This window comes from Myotis daubentonii, chromosome 2, assembly GCF_963259705.1.
Source record: "Myotis daubentonii chromosome 2, mMyoDau2.1, whole genome shotgun sequence".
In the NCBI taxonomy this organism is placed as follows: domain Eukaryota; kingdom Metazoa; phylum Chordata; class Mammalia; order Chiroptera; family Vespertilionidae; genus Myotis; species Myotis daubentonii.
In genome coordinates this window covers 85815179-85834233 of record NC_081841.1, presented here as the reverse complement: position 1 = coordinate 85834233, position 19055 = coordinate 85815179, and the positions used below count along the sequence as shown (strand labels likewise).

At 39.6% G+C, this 19055-nt stretch overlaps 1 protein-coding gene across 3 annotated transcripts in view; it reads right to left on the bottom strand.

Annotated features, from left to right (window-relative positions):
- TMTC3 (transmembrane O-mannosyltransferase targeting cadherins 3) overlaps positions 1 to 19055 on the bottom strand; it is a 69581-nt gene that overhangs the window by 17325 nt on the left and 33201 nt on the right. For all 3 annotated transcript variants that reach the window (XM_059683741.1, XM_059683740.1, XM_059683742.1), the window contains 4 exons: positions 14187 to 14439; positions 8595 to 8743; positions 6368 to 6488; positions 2703 to 2814 (listed from right to left, as the gene is read on the bottom strand). In XM_059683741.1, coding sequence (XP_059539724.1) covers positions 2703 to 2814; positions 6368 to 6488; positions 8595 to 8743; positions 14187 to 14439 — 635 coding nt within the window. The remainder of the gene's footprint in view (positions 1 to 2702; positions 2815 to 6367; positions 6489 to 8594; positions 8744 to 14186; positions 14440 to 19055) is intronic.

The window sequence follows — 19055 nt, the reverse complement described above, 5'->3', positions numbered from 1 at the left end:
GCCTATAAACCTATCACCCTCCATTACTTCACCCTCCCTCACATCCTTTCTTAACTATCTTAGATTCTGTGTCCCATTAATATAATCATCATCTTGTGCCTTTCTTGTTTAATAATACATAGGACAAAATCCTAACCCTAGCTAACCAAATTCTCCATGCCTGTACCACTACAGCGGCAAAGTAGTAGGAAACAAACATACAACCACATCAACTGGTTTAATTTTAATTTCAGTATTCCTAACCCAAGTAGGGTATTAGAGCTGCTTGGCAATTGAACCACATTTTCCTAGTCTATACACTTTCTTAGACCTTTGTTTCTCAAAGTGTGATCCACAGGCTAAGCATCACCTGTGAATTTAATAGAAATGCGGAACTTCAGGTTCTACTCTAAACCTTCATTTATCAGAACAAGCACCATAAACAACAATATCTCCAAGTGATTCTTAGGCCCATTAAAATTTGTAAAGTACTACCTAGAAAACTGCTTCACACCTTTTCCTATTCTTAGATGGCCAACACTTCCCCCTCCTTCCTCACTCTCTACTGGTGGTTTATTTCACTGAAAAAACAGCAGCAAAGGGCACCTTCTAGAAACTTCCTGCATGTCATCTATTCACCTGCCCATATCCATGTCCATATACTCAGTCTTCCCTGTTACCAAAGGTTAACTATTGGTTCCACAACTGAATCAAGTCCCCAATCTGTACACCAGATCCTATTTATCTCTTTTCATGTACTCAAGAACATTGACCCTGTAATTCATTCCCTCACCTTGAATTATTACTTTTCCCAGCTTCAATAGATTTAGCTGCACACATGCTCTGCCTCTCCCACCTTGAAAGGAGAAACAAAAACAAACAAACATCCTACCATGGTCTCTTGACCCCATGCCCAGCACCACTGTTTCCGAGTTATCATCATTACCAACTATTTCCAATTATTTCCCCACCATTCTCCTAAACCAGTGATGGCAAACCTTTTGAGCTCGGCGTGTCAGCATTTTGAAAAACCCTAACTTAACTCTGGTGCTGTGTCACATATAGAATTTTTTTTGATATTTGCAACCATAGTAAGAAAAAGATTTATATTTTTGATATTTATTTTATATATTTAAATGCCATTTAACAAAAAAAATCAACCAAAAAAATGAGTTCGCGTGTCACCTCTGACACACGTCATAGGTTCACCATCACTGTCCTAAACTCACTTCTATCAGGCTTTTGTATCTACTACTCTACCAACAACTCCACTGTCTTTAAAAAATTCCATTTTTTGGTGTCTTCTTCAATGTTTTTAAATGTCTTCCAGTTATCAGTGTATAGGTCCTCCACACCCTTTGCTAGGTTAGTTCTGAGATATTTCATTCTTTTTGTTGGAATTGCAAAATAAATTGTATTTTTTTTTCTTTTCTGAAATTTCATAGGTAGTATATAGGAATGCAATGGATTTTTGTGCATTAATTTTGTATCCTGCAGCCTTACTGTATTTGTTTATTGTTTCTAATAGTTTTTTAGTGGAGTCTTTAGGGTTTTCTATATAAAGAATCATGTATGCAAAAAGCGACAATTTTATTTCTTCATTCCAATTTGGATGCCGTTTCTTTCTCTTGCCTGATTGCTCTGCTTGGATTTATGGTACTATGCTGAATAACAGTGATAAGAATGAATTTCCTTGTCTTGTTCCTAATCTTGCAGGAAAAGCTTTTGTTTCTCACCACTGAGTATGATAATGGTTTAGGGTTTGTCATATATGGCCTTTATTATGTGGTACTTTCCTTCTATACCTATGTTGGAGAGGTTGTGGGGGAAAAGGAACCCTCATTCACTAGGAATGTAAATTGGTACAGACACTATAAAAACAGGATGGAGGTGTCTCAAGAAATTAAGACTATAACTACTATATGACCCAATAACCCCTTTTTTGGGTATCTTCTGAAAAATGTGAAAACATTTATTTGTAAAGTTATATACACCCCTATGTTCACTGCAACATTATTCATGATGGCCAAGACATGGAAATAATCAAAGTGTCCCTCAGTAAATGACTGGATAAAGATATGGTACATACACACAGTGGAATACTACTCAATCATTTGCCATTCGCGACAACATCAATGGATCTTGAGTGTATCATACTAAGCAAAATAAGTCAGACAGAAAAAGCCAGAGTCATATGAATTCACTTATATGTGAGATATAAAACTGAGAGCAATAAACCATCTTTTTCTTAGGGTTGTCTTACTGTCCAATGTGTAAAAGAAAATCAAAACTGAAAGCAACACATGAACATGACAAACAAACAAACACTCATAAACAGAGACAACAGTATAGTGGTTGCAAGAGGGAAGGGAGGGGAGGTAATAATGATTAAAAGATGTCAAATATTCGGTGATGGAAGGAGATTTGGCTTTGGGTAGTAAATACACAATGCAACATACAGATGATATAGAAATATACACTTGAAACCTATATAATTTTATTAACCAATGTCATCCTAATAAATTTAATAATAAAAATTTCTTAAATATCTTACCTATTTCTAACAATTAATCAAATTCAAAATAAGCCAGTATTAAACACTGGTAGTATTCAAATCACAGGAAATAAAGATTGAAAATAAACTCGACTCTATTTTCCTCAAACATAACTGAGCTTTTAAACACAAAATAAACTATTCAAATCGTTTTATTAATAATGCTTACCTGGCTGAACATGGGTAGCCTGTAGAAAGTATTTCAAAGCTCTCTCAAAGTTCTTTTCATTTTCCAGAGCATGACCCACATTATTCCATAATTTGGCATTATTTTTATTTACCTTAAACATACAAATACAGTTAGAAATTAATTACAATTAAACTATGACTCCAATTAACACAGCTATTTGTTTGATATACTATTAGAAATGGAGCGGTCCATAGAGATGTCCAGAAATGGGTGAAGGTGGTCCAAAGGTACATACTTCCAATTATAAGGTAAGTTAGTTTGGGGGATGTAATGTGCAACATGGAGACTATAGCCAACAACACTGTAATGTATATTTGGAAATTGGTAAGAGAGAAGATCTTAAAGGTTTTCATCAAGAGGAAAAAAAATGTGTAAATGTGTAAGATGATATATATTAACTAAACTTTTAATTATTTCATAATATATACATGTTATATATCTTAAAAAGTTTATGTCAATTATATCTCAAACAGGAAAAAAAATCATTTTGATTTTCTCCCAGAAATAAAAATAATGACTTCAATTAACGAAGATATTCATTTAGTATACTATTGGAATACAGTGTTCCACTGAGATGCCCTGGAGATGAGGAAGAAGCCAATGAACACTTCTTCACTCAATTTACCCTCTCTCTCCTTTCAACATCAACATACTAAAACCACAGCAGTTTAAGTTCATCTATTTTATATATTAGAATTTTACTAAAAATTTTATTTAATCAAAGCATAGTGCTATTTGAAAACTCTACTTGTATTCTTTTGGAAGAAGAGGTCTTTGATTATGAGAATACATTTAAACATTGCACTAATTACTTACTTTTAGGCTGGACTTACTTATGTAGTTTATTATTGAAAGGGAACCTCAAGACTAAAGTTCTAAGTGATCTGTACTTTCAGAGTTAACAGATGGGCATGGTGTTATGCAGGTAGAGGAGGGTATCTAGCTAGCCAAGGTATTAGCTACAGTGATTGAGGCTGTCGTTTTGAGCATTGTCCTGTGAGTAAAGACAAGCAAAGTTCCTGAAAACCATGGGGCTCCACTGGTAATCTGAAAGGGGAATTAATAATAATGGAAATGAGGTCTCATCTGTCTGCAGATTTCTGAGCTAGGGGAGACAGCAGAGTTACTAAGCAGTAAAGAGGACAGTCATTTGACCTTAAATAGATGTCAAATCAAGAAATGAGGCAGTGATCCAATAAAGTTAGGCAATGGAGAGTACTAAAATAGCCAAAAGAAAGTTAAGAATTTACTGATCTGAAGAGAGGCATTGGCAAGGGAGCACCTGAAAAAAAAAATTTTTGCTTGTAACTTTTATAGAAAACAAATTTTATGATTTTTTAAAAGACCTTATCCGAAAGAAGGCAAAAGCTGCTAAGGTAATAAAAGCATAAGAGGGGGGAAAAAATAACAACAACAACCCCCCCTCCCCCCACAAAAGGCCTTATCCTATTTATATTGTTCATCCATAGGAATGCTCTATCAATCCTTTCTGCCAGTTCCTATCCTTCCTATAGGATTTAAAAAAAATTATCTTTATTGTTAGAAGTATTACAGATGTTTTAACCATTGGTTGGTTATCTTCCACATAGTAGGATGCCATTTTTTTGGTCATGTATGTAATTTCATTGAATGTAACACGGCATCAATTTTATAAGAAACAAGGTAACAAATTAATTGTAAGATACCTTTCACTGTAAGATTTATTCTAATTTCAGGTATTAAAAGGTTAAAAAATGTGTACCTTAAGAACCAATGAACACAGCATTCTTATTTAAACATGTCTCATTTGAGTTTCTAATGACTGTATAGAGTTTAAGGAATTATTCATATGTGTTGTGGACATACAGGTCAGTACTATTAAATGCACTGGTTAAGGTATCCTATAAAAGAGAAACATGGTAATTAGCTGTACCTCTGCTACCCTTCCCATTGGCTAATCAGGGTGATATGCAAATTAACTGCCGGCCAAGATGGCGGCCGGCAGCCAGGCAGCTTGAAGCGAACATGAGGCTTGCTTGCTTCAGTGACGGAGGAAGCCAAAGTTCCCCGCCTGCCGCTGCCGGACTCTGAGCTTGCAGTTTGAAACATTGTTACAAATATAGAAGCTAAACAAACTCCAGAAACCTGCTTTCAGCCAGCCGGGATCTCAGAGCTGAAGTTGAAACAGTGTTTCTATTATAGAACCCAAACAAACCAGATACCTGCTTTCAGCAGCTGAGGCCTCAGAGCTGGAGCCAAGCCTCAGAGCTAAAGCTGGCCCAGAATAAAAAAGAAAAAGAAAAAAAGGAGCGGTTGGGAGCTTCAGTCACCCGCCAGCCTGAAACAGCCCTCAGCCCCTCACCCAGACTGGCCAGGCACCCCAGTGGGGACCCCCACCCTGAAGGGTGTGTGACCAGCTGCAAACAGCCATCAGCCCCTCACCCAGGCTGGCCAGGCACCCAAGCGGGACCCCGACCCTGATCCAGGACACCCTTCAGGGCAAACCAGCCGGCCCCCACCTGTGCACCAGGCCTCTATCCTATATAGTAAAAGGGTAATATGCCTCCCAGCACCGGGATCAGCGTGACAGGTGGCAGCGCCCAAACCCCCTGATCGCCCTGCGGCTCTGTGTGTGATGGGGTGGGGCCACAACCTCCCTATCTGCCCTGCTCTGTTCGTGACAGGGGAAGGCGCCTCAATACCTTGATCAGCCCTGCTCTGTGCCTGATAGTGGGGAGCTCCCCAACCCCCTGATCGCCCTGCGGCTCTGTGTGTGACAGGGTGCGGCACCCCAACCCCCTGATCGGCCCTGCTCTGTGTGTGACAGGGTGTGGCATGCTACCCCCCCCCACCCCCCCACCGGCCCTGCTCTGTGTGTGACGGGGTAGAGCCATAACCTCCCCATCGGCCCTGCCCTGAGTGTGACAGGGTGCGGCGCCCCAACCCCCTGATCCGCCCTGCTTTGTGTGTGACAGGGGGCGGTGCCCCAATTCTCCTATCGGCCCTACTCTGTGACAGGGGTAAGCTCCTCAACCCCCTGATGGGCCCTGCTCTGTGTGTGACGGGGGGAGCTCCCCAACCTCCTGATGGGCCCTGCTCTGTGCGTGACAGGGTATGGAGCCCCAACCCCCAATGGGCCCTGCTCTGTGAGTGACAGGGGGCAGCACCCCAACCCCCTGATTGGCCCTGCTCTGTGCGTGACAGGAGACGGCGCCCCAACCCCCCAATCGGCCCTACCCTGAACGTGACTGAGGGTGGTATCGCAACCTCCCAATCCGCCCTGCTCTGTGCATGACGGGGCGGCACCCCAACTCCCTAATCAGCTCTGCTCTGAGCCCAACCAGGGGCTGTACCTAGGGATTGGGCCTGCTCTCTGCCACCTGGGAGCGGGCCTAAGCCAGCAGGTCGTTATCTCCCGAGGGGTCCCAGACTGCGAGAGGGCACAGGCCGGGCTGAGGGACCCCCCCAACCCCCCCCCACCGAGTGCACAAATTTTTGTGCACCTGGCCTTGAGTATTATATAAAGAACAAACTATATTTTTTTAGTGAAGTAATTAATATTGATAGTTAAATGTCTAATTAAAAGCAAAGGTACAGCATCTTAGACATGGCTATAAAAAGTAATTGATGACACACTTTCCTGTCATTCTTGGATAATACTTTACCTTCAAGGCTGACATAAACAACGTATATTCAGACTCCCAATCCCAATTTCTGTGGATTGTTTTTAAGGCATGAGTGAATACCACCAAAGACAGACAAACCCAGGATAACTTTTTAAATGCACTGTTTAAGAGAATAAAAGAAAAAAACATGAAAAATTCTTATCAGCCAAAGCAGTTTATCTTTTAGAACAGAAGAAATATGTAAAATATCCCCAATGTCATGTCTGAATTTATTCTAAGAATAGAGATTGTTCTAATAATCATCCTACTTCAGAGGGACCAACGTCAAAAACTTAAATAGCTGAATACTACCTTCCACTTCACTCTTCAATTACATTAAATACTCCAATATTTACCTCTATTTCTAAAGCATTGTTTAGGTTTAATAAAAAGTTGATGAAACCAGCTTTTAATTATGAATTTTTATATTTAGAGTCCTTTGTACCATTACCTACAACATGAATATTCTTACTTGCATTTAAAAAGGGTGAATCTTGCCAGAACTGATTTGGCTCAGTGGATAGAGCGTCAGCCTGCGGACTCAAGGGTCCCGGGTTTGATTCCAGTCAAGGGTATGTACCTTGGCTGCGGGCACATCCCCAGTGGGGGGCGTGCAGGAGGCAGCTGATCAGTGTTTCTCTCTCATTGATGTTTCTGGCTCTCTATCTCTCTCCCTTCCTCTCTGTAAAAAATCAATAAAAAAAAAATAAATAAATAAAAAGGGTGAATCTTATCACTGGCTACATTTAAAAACATTTCTGCTTACAATTAATATACCATAGGTTATCATGACATTCTTGGAATAATTTTACATTTTAAAACTAGAACTGTTTATTAAAAGTCATAGTAAACTTAACTCTTTATAAAATAGATGCACATTACTTATATACTCTAGGCTAATTATTTGGGACTCAATTCCTCTATAAAAAAGATGATTATACTTCAATAATCCCTATGATCTCATTTAGTACTAATGTTCTTTAACTCTGTGTTTTTGCCCTGGTAACACAGTTCAATTTATTTCATTTTGATAGACACACTTAACCAGAATATGAGTGCATGCATCAGAAAGAACATGGACTAGGAAATAGATGTACATTTGAAGACTCTGCTATTTACTAGCTGTGTGATCCTTCATAATACAGGTAACCTGTATGATCTTTAATTTTAAATATGTACAAAACAGAATTAAGGAGTATCAAGAATGAAATGAGAAAATAAATCCAAACAGTCTATCAGGGCATCTGATACATGGTAGGCACTAAAAAATTGATATTGATTATAATAGAATATTTGGGTCAAAGCTAAGGGAAAAGGTTTGGCAGATAGTAATGAAAATTGTAGACACAGAAGAGATCATACAGGGAAAATATGCAGTGTGAAAAAAAATGGCTACGGTAAAACCCCGAGAAATAATAAATATTTAAAGAGCAGGCAGAGGAAGAAGAAATCAGAGAAAAGAGAGAGCAGAAATAAAAAGATATAAAAGAGAATCAAGAGAGAAAGACTTTTTATAGATGCCTGGGAAATAAATTTTAAATACAAGCACTGACCAAATTTAGCTACCAGGAGGCAATTTATTATCTGTGTTAGTAGATGACACAGAGAGAAGTCAGAATTCTATGTGCTGAATGGTGACTGGAAGTGAGAAAGAAGAGACAGTGCTCATTTCTTGTATACATACAGCTAACTATTCTGTCCCTTAACTGTTAGTTTAAGGCAATTACGACATGGTGGTTATGAAGATAGTAATGACAGCATGAAATTATAGTACTCACAGTTGTGAGTACACAAAACAGAGTTTATTCCAGTATTATTTATTGTTATATTATTTTCCATGTGAATAATTGTAAACCTACTTTTTATATATAACTGTACATTTTATATATGACTCACTTAAGAAGATTATATTTTAGTTCATTGCATATAAAGTGGCAAGGGTCATTTTTAACTTTAGTTTCAATAATATCCTTGTTTTCATTTGGGTCTGACTCAAAGTTTATGTCTCAGCCTGCAAAATAAAATTATATCAATATGGAGAACATAAGATGCAGTAGGTGCTATGGAGCTTTCCTAACTTGAATTACACAAAAATGACACTATCAAGATGAAAAATAGAAATGTATAAAAGTATGACTTATAAAACTGAATTAAAATAAACTTATTTAAATGCATCACATTTGATTTTATAGTTAGTCGCATGAAATAAATTAATATTTAAATTCACCTTTTGTTTGATATTTTGTGCCATCCATGGGCTACCAAAATACAGAATCCCATGCTAGGGACATATAATACTCGTTCAGCAACAACAAATCCAACTGGAAAAAAAAGGTTCGATGCAGGAATAAATGGTAATGCCATTAAACAAAGCGCCTACAAAGAAAAAGAAGATATTTTATTAAATTAAACATATATGAACACTCAAGAGTCAAATCCAAATATTTTGTCATTTAATCTGGAAATGTACTGGTGGTCAAAAAAGAAGAACTATTTTTAAAAGCCAGTTTTTATGTTACTACTAGAGGCCAGGTGCACAAAATTTGTGCGGGAGGGGTGGAGGGTGGAGTTCCCCCTCAGCCCAGCCTGCTCCCTCTCCAATCCAGGAACCCTCGGGTGATGTCCAACTGCCGGTTTATGTTCTCAGGACCGGCAGTTGGACATCCCTCTCACAATGCGGGGCCACTGGCTCCTAACTGCTCACCTGCCTGCCTGATCGCCCCTAACTGCCCCCTCCCACTGCCAGCCTAGTCGCCCCCAACTGCACTCCTGCTGGCCTGGCCACCCCATGCAGCCTGCTGCTCAGTTGTTTGGTCGGCCCTCACTAACCCCCCTGCCGTGTCCTGGTTGCCCCACGCAGCCTGCTTGTTCAGTCATTTCGTTGTCCCCCACTAACCCCCCTGCCGGCCTAGCTGCCCCACACAGCCTGTTCGGTCGTTCATTCGGTTGGAATGGTTGCTTAGGCTTTTATTATTTTAGATTATAAGTAACCACATCATCTTGGAAATTAATAAGGTGTGTTTCAGACAAGCAGACTATTACTTTAATACCTCAGCATTACTTTGCATTATATTCTGATGAGTCACATACATGTAACATAAGCTTAGTGTATGTTTAAGAATAAAACTGCCTTCCTTTAAAACAATAGTCTTTTAGTCTTTTTTTCTAAGACTTTGTAGAAATACTATGCTTGAAGCCACTGCCTGAATGGCAGTCTTTTCTTACTTAGGCAGGCAATAATTCCAAGCTTGTTTTATCCTCTGAAATATTCGGTTAAATTAAATGACCCCAACAGATTATCTACACTAGCAATCTTCACTTCCTCATCTCCTAATCAAATCACTCCACAGAAATAAATTTCACTAAAGTAACTAACACACCTAAAAGAGGTCAACTCCAACTTTTCTACCTGACAGCACTGTTAGTGTTTGGCATTCTGTCTTTCTTGAAACCTTCCTACTCTTCTGTCCATTTATTTGGTCTAGCTACTATTTAGGTTTATTGTCCTCTGCAATTCTAAATGATGGAAATTTTTCAGAACCTAGTAGTAGGCTTCTTCTCTTTCACTTTATTCAGGCCCTTCAGCTATTTTCTGAGAGAGAATTGTGACCAAATACTCTAAGGCAGTGGTTCTCAACCTTCTGGCCCTTTAAATACAGTTCCTCATGTTGTGACCCAACCATAAAATTATTTTCGTTGCTACTTCATAACTGTAATGTTGCTACTGTTATGAATCATAATGTAAATATCTGATATGTAGTTTTAGGCCACCCCTGTGAAAGGGTCGTTCAAACACCAAAGGAGTTGTGACCCACAGGTTGAGAACCGCTGCTCTAAGGCATCAACACTAATAAAAGAGAAAAATGGTAATTGGCGTATGAGCTACCCTTTTCATTGGCTAATCAGGGCTATATGCAAATTAACTGCCAACTAAGATTGGCAGTTAACTGCCAACAAGATGGCGGTTAATTTGCATATGTAGGCACAATGCAGGGAGGCGAAAGGGAAAGCAGGAAGAAGCCCCCTGCCACTGAGAGTGATCGGAAACCCAGGGGCGAGCTAAGAGCTGGGGGGCAGGGCAAAGGCGGCCCCAGGGCCGCCTTTGCCCTGCCCCCCAGCCATGATCGGAGAATCAGGCGCCTTTGCCGCCCTGGCCAGTGATAGCAGGAAGTAGGGGTGGAGCCAGCGATGGGAGCTGGGCACGGTTGAAGCTGGCAGTCCCAGGAGCTAGGGGTCCCTTGCCTGGGCCTAAAGCGGAGCCCACGATCGCGGGGCCGCTGCAGCTGCGGTGCTGGGAGCCGGTCCATGCTTGCTGTTTCAAGGGACCTGGCGTATATGGCATACTGTTCTTTATATGTTTGCTCACCTTCTTGGCGCTGTGTTTTAACCAAGGTCACCTCTCCTAGAAAGGTTGTTTCCCCAGGTAGGAATTTTTCCCTGAAGTCAGGGAGGGGATGAAACTCCTTAACTAAGTGCCAGGCGGGTAGTTAATCACTACAAACAATCATGCTTAAGCTACATAATCTTTACTCCCTGGAATGGAGATAAGAAACGCCCTAACCTTTGTAATAGAGATTGATAGGATTGAATCAACTGGTATAAATACAGATGTAACAAGACAGAAAGAGACAGAACTTAGGAGACAGGGCTTGGAAGACAGGACCAAGAGAGACAGAGCCTAGGCACAGAACCTACACAGAACGTTCTCTAGAGACAGAAGAACTTCGCTGGAGAGAGCATGCCGGAGGATCCTGGAGAGTGACTGGCCTGGGAGCCTGGAGGCGGAGCCTGGAGGCGGAGCCTGGCGAGAGAGCATGGCAGGGGATCCTGGACTGAACCTGACTGCGGAGATTGACAGGAGAGCCTGACTGGAACCTGGTGACTGAGCCTGGCTGGAGAGCCTGGACGGAACCTGTCTGGAGATCTGAAGCAGAACCTCTCTGGAGATAGAATCCAGAACTTGGCTGGAGATCCTGGCTAGGCTGCTGATCAACTGAACGCTGTCTCTGTGTCATTCCTTCTTCGCCGACTCTGTCCACGCCTTTGGGGACCCCTGGACCTGCTGGGGTTGGACGCCGGCACTGCGGGTCCCCGCTGCCCGGGCCGGACGCATAGGCCAGAGGCGTCAGGCCTGGGCAAGGGGCCGATCCTGCGATTGGAGGGTGATGGGGGTCAACGCCTGAGGGCTCCCAGTATGTGAGAGGGGGCAGGCTGGGCTGAGGGACACTCCAACCCCCCCACACACACACCCAGTGCACGAATTTCGTGCACCGGGCCCCTAGTTCATTATAAGTATGAATGAACCATTCTATGAATCTAGAATCTACTAGCTAGTTACCATCTTTTAGAAATGTGAAAAAACCCCAGTTGAGAAAGGCTGCTCAAAAATCTCTCTACAGGCCTTTTTATCCACATTCTGGTTTCAATTTCTATCTCTATGCCAACTGATCAAATTTTTATCAGTAGCTTAGGTTTCTCTGAGCTCTAGGTACAAAGTGATATTCAAAATCTTCACTACACTCGGATGTTTCAAGGGTACCTAAACTCAGTAGGTCTGAAGATAATAGTAAATATAATCTTTCCCCTAAACCCTATATTCAATCAGTCTTCTCTTTATCTCAGAAATAGGCTTTAAATTTTTCTAGAATAAAATTTCCCTGGAAATGAAGACTCGGAATTTATTTTTATTATCATATCATTAGTGTCCAAATGCTGCCTGGTATATAGGTTGCAATAAAAAATTTTAATTTATTCAATAAATCTAGTGGCTGCAGATTGAAAAGATATAGTTGCAAATCATTAAAAACACTTTTGAGTAAATGCTCATGAAAGAATTAAAGACTATTAACATCTTCAATAATTTGAAAGAAGGGAATTATAACTATTATGAGTAAGAAGTGAGGGCAGAATAGCCCTAGCTGGCTAGGCTCACTGGATAGAGCGTTGGCCTGGGGACTGAAAGTCCCAGGTTCAATTCCAGTGAAGGCAGATGCCTGCGTTGCAGGCTTGATCCCCAGTAGGTGATGTGCAGAAGGCAGCCAATCAACGATTCTCTCTCATCACTGATGTTTCTCTCTCTCTCCCTTCCTCCCTAAAATCAATTTTATTTATATATATATATATATATATATATATATATATATACACACACACACACACACACACACACACACACACACACACACACACTAGAGGCATGGAGCACAAAAATTTGTGCACTCGGGTGGGAGAGGGGGGTCCCTCAGCCCAGCCTGTGCCCTATCGCATTCTGGGACCCTTCAGAGGATGACCACCATCTGGCTTAGGCCCGCTCCCCAGGGGATTGGGCCTAAGATGGCAATCAGATATCCCTCTGGCAGCCCGGCAGCCCTTGGGGGATGTCCATTTGCCAGCGGGGAGCAGACCTAAGCTGCAGTCAGACATCCTTAGCACTGCTGAGGTGGCAGGAAAGGCTCCCACCACCACTGCTGTACTGGCAGCCATCAGCCAGGCTTGTGGCTGAGCAGAGCTCCCCACTGTGAGAGCGCACTGACCACCAGAGGGCAGCTCCTGCATTGAGCGTCTGCCCCCTGGTGGTCAGTGTGTGTCATAGTGACCAGTCATTCCCAGTCTTTCTGCTGTTAGGGTCAGTTTTCATATTACCCTTTTACTATATAGGATAGAGGCCTGGTGCACGGGTGGTGCCGGCTGGTTTGTCCTGAAGGGTGTCCCGGATCAGGGAGGGGGTCCCGCTTGGGTGCCTGGCCAGCCTGGGTGAGGGGCTGATGGCTGTTTGCAGCTGGTCACACCCCCTTCAGGGTGGGGGTCCCCACTGGGGTGCCTGGCCAGTCTGGGTGAGGGGCTGAGGGCCGTTTTTAGGCTGGTGGGCGACTGAACCTCCCAGCCTCTTTTTTTTTTCCTTTTCTTTTTTTTCTGGGATTTATTTACCTTCTATGGCTGTCATTGGAGCTGAGAGCCGGCTCCAGCTCTGAGGCCCAGCTCCAGCTCTGAGGCCGTGGCTGGCTGAAAGCAGGTATCTGGGTTTGTTTAGCTTCTATAATTGAAACTCTGTTGCCATCACTGGCGCTCTAAGTTCTGAGGCTCCGGCTGGCTGAAAGCAGGTATCTGGGGTTTGTTTAGCTTCTATAATTGAAACATTGTTGCTTTCAGGCTCAGAGCTGGGTTGCGGCAGGCGGGGAAACTTGGCTTCCTCCATCACTGGAGCAAGCAAACCTCCTGCTCGCTTCAGCTGCGTGGCTGCCGGCTGCCATCTTTGTTGGCAGTTAATTTGCATATCCTGCTGATTAGCCAATGGGAAGCATAGCAGAGGTATGGTCAATTACCATGCTTGTCTATTATTAGATAGGGGAGATATATATATATATAAATATATATATGAAGTGAGGGCAGAATAAGAAATTTACAAAGAACTGGACTTCAGAAAAACAACAAAAAGACTTCCAGAGTTCTCTGAACAGACTAAGAAATACCTTAGGGAGTAATGATAATCTTGCTAATGAGAATTAAAGTGCTATATGTTTCTAGCTGCACATCTTAGATGACACTCTTCTCTGTGCCAAAAAAACAAAGAAACATACAATATGATCTATTTCTTCAAAAAGTATATAATCTAGTTATGTAAAAAGGTAAAAAATTTAAGAAAATGATGCCAAAAGAGATGCCTCATGATTTCAGAGTTCCTACCAAATTAGGAAAATTTATATATTTTTTAACATTCTAAATACATTTCAAATTATATCTGCATATCAAATTCTGATATATAATTTTAGGATAACCCAAAATGAGTTCACAAATTAAAAAAATGAAGAATGTTCCTTACCATTAAAACAGTTTTGGAGGAATCACTGGGATATCTGAGACTGAATACTCCCAAAGCTCCCAAAAAACAAAAGAAAGTAAATGTGGCAACATTTCGAATATCTAGAAATGACTCTATAAGTGGTATTGTTCCCATGGTCCAGTCACAGCAGAGCTCTGAAGGATTTAATAGAAGCCAAGCATTGACAGGAAGGAGGTAGTTGAAAGTTAGCTGCCTCGTAGGAGTTGGGCTTACAGCAGCTGGGTTATCAAACCTGTTTAAAGAACAACAACAACAAAAAAATTATTCAAACTAAACCACTTTCTAAACATAAAATTAATATATAACTAAAGCACTAAATAATAATAAAAGCAATAAAACAGAAGACATAAGTATTTTTTATGAATACCTAAGATTTCTGCCAGAAGTTAAAGTGTTTAATCTTTATGGAATGTGATTAAAGGGCAAGAAGGTTATCTATTTCTAGTTTTTTTTATTAGAATAATTCATTCAGAAATGCATACTACAATATTATGATACTATAGAAGCACTATTATTAAATTATGACCTTCTGATTAAAAATAGTAAGAAAAGTTGGGTCAGATTCATTATTGCATGTGATGTATGAATGCTCCTGGAAAGTTTCTTTCAGCACTAAATGCTAAAAAATTACACTCCTAGAAAAAATTACTATGTTTTTCTCTTGTCATAGGCAGAGACCCTATATCACTTATGAGCTTTTCGTGTATGTTTAGACTTCTATAATGCTAAAAACCAAATTTCCAGCAGAGTACTAACTATATAGGACTATGTAACATTTTATTTGTGTTCTACTTTTTCTCCTAGTATCTATAATAATAAAAGCATAATATTCTAATTATACCAGACGTCCTTCTGGATGACGTTCCGGATGAAGTTGGGGCTGCCAGGAAAGCCCGGGTCCCGGGTACCAGAGGGAAGCTGGGTGCTGGCAGCTGGGGGAAGGCCTACTCTTGCATGAATATCATGCATTAGGCCTCTAGTATATTAATATAAGCTTATGTCCTAGTTTATATTTCCCCAGGCCATGATATATGTACATTTTATTAAGATAGTCTACTTCTTGAAAACCAAGTCAAATCATTTTTTAAAAGTACATTTCAAAAGAATGACTTCCTTTTATTTATGCTATGTTCTAAATTTTATTGACTATATTAATATACATAGTCCTGTTAAAAAATAATTTCTCATTTTAAAATGAGTAAGTTAATGAAAAATCAACCTCTACCATTTGTTTGACTTGGTCTTCTTAAAAATATCTAATGATTGAGAAAAGTAGATAATATTTAAACAAATATTTTTTTAAAAAATTTAAATTTATCATTTAAATTTTTTTAAAAAATATTTTAATATCGATATATATGAAAAGTAATAAATCTTGAGAATTAGGGCTTGAATTCTTAAATAACCAACAGAACTGAATACAAAACTGTGTTTTTTTTCCTGTAATCCACTATTCAGAGTTCATTTATTATAACGAATAACTTATTTAGGATAGCTGATTTAATAATTGAACTGTAGAGAAAGAGAGCATGTCAAAGCAAATTAAATCATATTATAATCAACTTCATAGGGGAAGATAGAAGAATAACATTTACATATACACACACAAATATATACTTATATTTAACATACCCCATACACTCAGCCACACATATATACACACACAAAATAAATACATTCAGACATTTTTATGCTGTAGAGTTAGAAACAAGATATCCAATTTTCTAAAAGAAATGATAAACGGAATAAAAGCATTGAAACTAAGGGGTGAAGAAGAAAACATAATCTATCTATCTACAATTCAATCTATTTCCCATACTTTAATACTTAAATGAGTTGTTCACTTTTGCATGGCTAGACCTGAAGGTAAATATTCAAGAAGTTAAAAAATAATTATCCTTTAATGAAAAAGATAGTGTTGGACATAAGAGAATTATCTGAGTAAAATTTATTCTGAAAAGAAATGCACTTTATCATGGATAGCAACAAGAACACTATTTTGGCCTTTTGTTAAAATAAATAAATAAATAAAAAAGTTCTTGCTTATAATGTCAGCCATGTAAATAAAATTCATTTAAATTTTAGCCAAGTAAGGTGAAATGGAAAAAAAATGTTAAATGTTACAACAGTAAAAAATGACATGTAGATTATTAAAATTCAGTGCAAATTTTGCTTGTAGCCTTCAACAACTGAAAAACTGGACTTAACATATAAAGCTTTTTTTTTTTTTTAAATCCTCACCCGAGGATATTTTTCCATTGACTTTTAGGGAGAGTGGAAGAGAGAGGGAAAGACAGAGAGAAACATGGATGTGAGAGAAACACATTGATTGGTTGCCTCCTGCATAAGCCCTGAGCAAGGGCCTTGGCTGGGGAGAGCCTGCAACCAAGTATGTGCCCTTGACCAGAATCCAAGCGGGATCCTTTGTTCCATCGGCCAATGCTCTATCCACTGAGCCGAACTTGCTAGGGCTATAAAGCTTTTTTTTTTTTTTAAATGCACTGAATATCAAGTAAAGGACAGTAATATCTGGGAGAAAAAATACAGCCCTACCGGGAGAGGTTAGTACCTGGATAGAGTTTTTTTAGTCTGTGGAGCTGTGAGGGAGAACCCAGGCAGAGTCCAGGGATCTAGAGTTAGTGAGCAGAATATCATCAAGAATAAATGTGCTGAGAAAGACGACTCAGGAGATCTATAGTCTCTCTCCAGTTTTCAATACTGATGAGAACTTGAAGAAATACTCAAGGTTAGTGTCGTGGGTTGAATCGTGTCTCTCACAAATTCATGACTACCCAGCACCCCAGAATGTGACTTAATTTGGAAATAGGGTTTTTAGTTAATATGAGGTAATACTAGGTTAGGCTGGACGATGAATCCAGTGACTGCTATTGTTATACAAGAAGCAGAGAATACAGAGAAACACACAGGTAAAGAAGATTGAAGTGATGCAGCAACATGCCAAGGAATGCCAAAGATTGTCAACAACCACCAGAAGCTTGCAAAGAGGCATGGAACAGATTCTTCCTCAGAGATCTCAGAAGGAAATCACTCTGGCCCGACACCCTGATTTTGGACTTCTGACCTCCAGCATGGCGAGAATAATTTCTGATGCTTTAAACCACCCAATTTCTGGTAATTTGTTATAGCAGCTCTAGGAAAACTAATACAAATAGGACAGTACTTCCTGAAAGGATGACAGAAAAATCCCCAAATATCATACAGAGTTGGGAACAGTTTCTCAGCAGCAGCCAGAGTGGAAATCCTTACAATTCACAGTTCATATGGTAGTCAGAGGGTCATGTGTCAGAAGTGGAGCAATATTAGCCCTAAGGAAACGCTACTGTTATCTCACGAAACAAAACTTAAAAAAGCAAGGTTAGCCCTGGCTGGTCTGGCTCACTGGACAGAGCATTGGCCTATGGACGAAAGGGGCCTGGGTTTGATTCTGGTCAAGAACACATGCCCGGGTTGCGGGCTTGATCCCCAGTGTGGGGCATGCAGGAGGCAGTTGATCAATGTTTCTCTCTCATCCTGGATGTTTCTATCTCTCTCTCCCTTTCCCTTCTTTTCTGAAATCAAAAATATATTTTAAAAAACGTCTGAGTCTATTCCTTTAAAAGAATAAATAAATAAAGAGCAGCCCTAGGCGGTTTGTCTCAGTGGATAGAGCATCAGCCTACGGACTGGGACTTGGCTTGATCCAGGTTGTGGGCTTGATCCCCAGTTTGGGGTGTGGGCTTAATCCCCTGTGTGGGGTGTGCAGGAGGCAGCCAATCAATGATTCTCTCTCATCATTGATGTTTCTATCTCCTTCTACCTTCCTCTCTAAAATCAATTTTAAAAAAAAGCAAGGCTAGAAGATGAAACTTTATATATATATAAAACAAGGTATATGCTATTTATAGAAAAACATTAAGGTAAATTTCACATATGGTATCTATTAAAAAATTACCAGGCACGTGAAGAAGTTGAAAAATATAATCTATGAGGAGAAAATTCATTTAATCTAAATTGAATAAGAAATGACACATGATAAAATTAGTGGACAGGAACATTAAACATGTAGAGACATGGAACACACAAAAAAGGCTCAAGTAGAAGTTCTACTTGAACAAGATGGTAGATTTACATCAAATTATATCAATAATCATATTAAAGGTAAGTAACTGAAAAACTTCATTTAAAAGACAGATAATCTGACCAAACAAAAAAGAAAGACCCAACTCTATGCAGACTACAAGAAATCCACTTTAAATATAAAAATATAGATGGATTAAAAAGTAACAGGATGGAAAAAGTTAAACTATGTGACACTAAAAGAAGCTCATTTAATAATTATAAAGGGATCAATTCACTAAAAGAAAATTACAACCCAAAATATTTATGCACATTAATAGAGCTTTTAAACACACACACACACACAAAAAGATTAAACTGAAAGGGAAAACAGACAAACCTACAATCATAGTCTGAGATTTTTAACATCCTTCTCTCAATAATTAATAGAACAAGTAGACAAAAATCATTAAGAATACAGAAGACTTCATACTTTACCAATTTGAGGGTCATTGTATCTTGACTGTGCTGGTTTCATTAGTGTATACGTATCTCAAAATTTATTAATTTCTACATTTTAAATATATGCAGGTTTAAAAAATTAATGACAACTTAAGAAAGCTGTTAAAAACCTCAATGTAAACTGAAGACTTGGGTGGTGAAGGCCTGGGGTGGAGGGCGAGGGCAGGCTGGAGGGGGCCAATAGGGGAAAAAGGGGACATATGTAATACTTTCAACAATAAAGGTTTATAAAATTAAAAAACAAAAGATTTATAAAACAAAAAAGGTGCA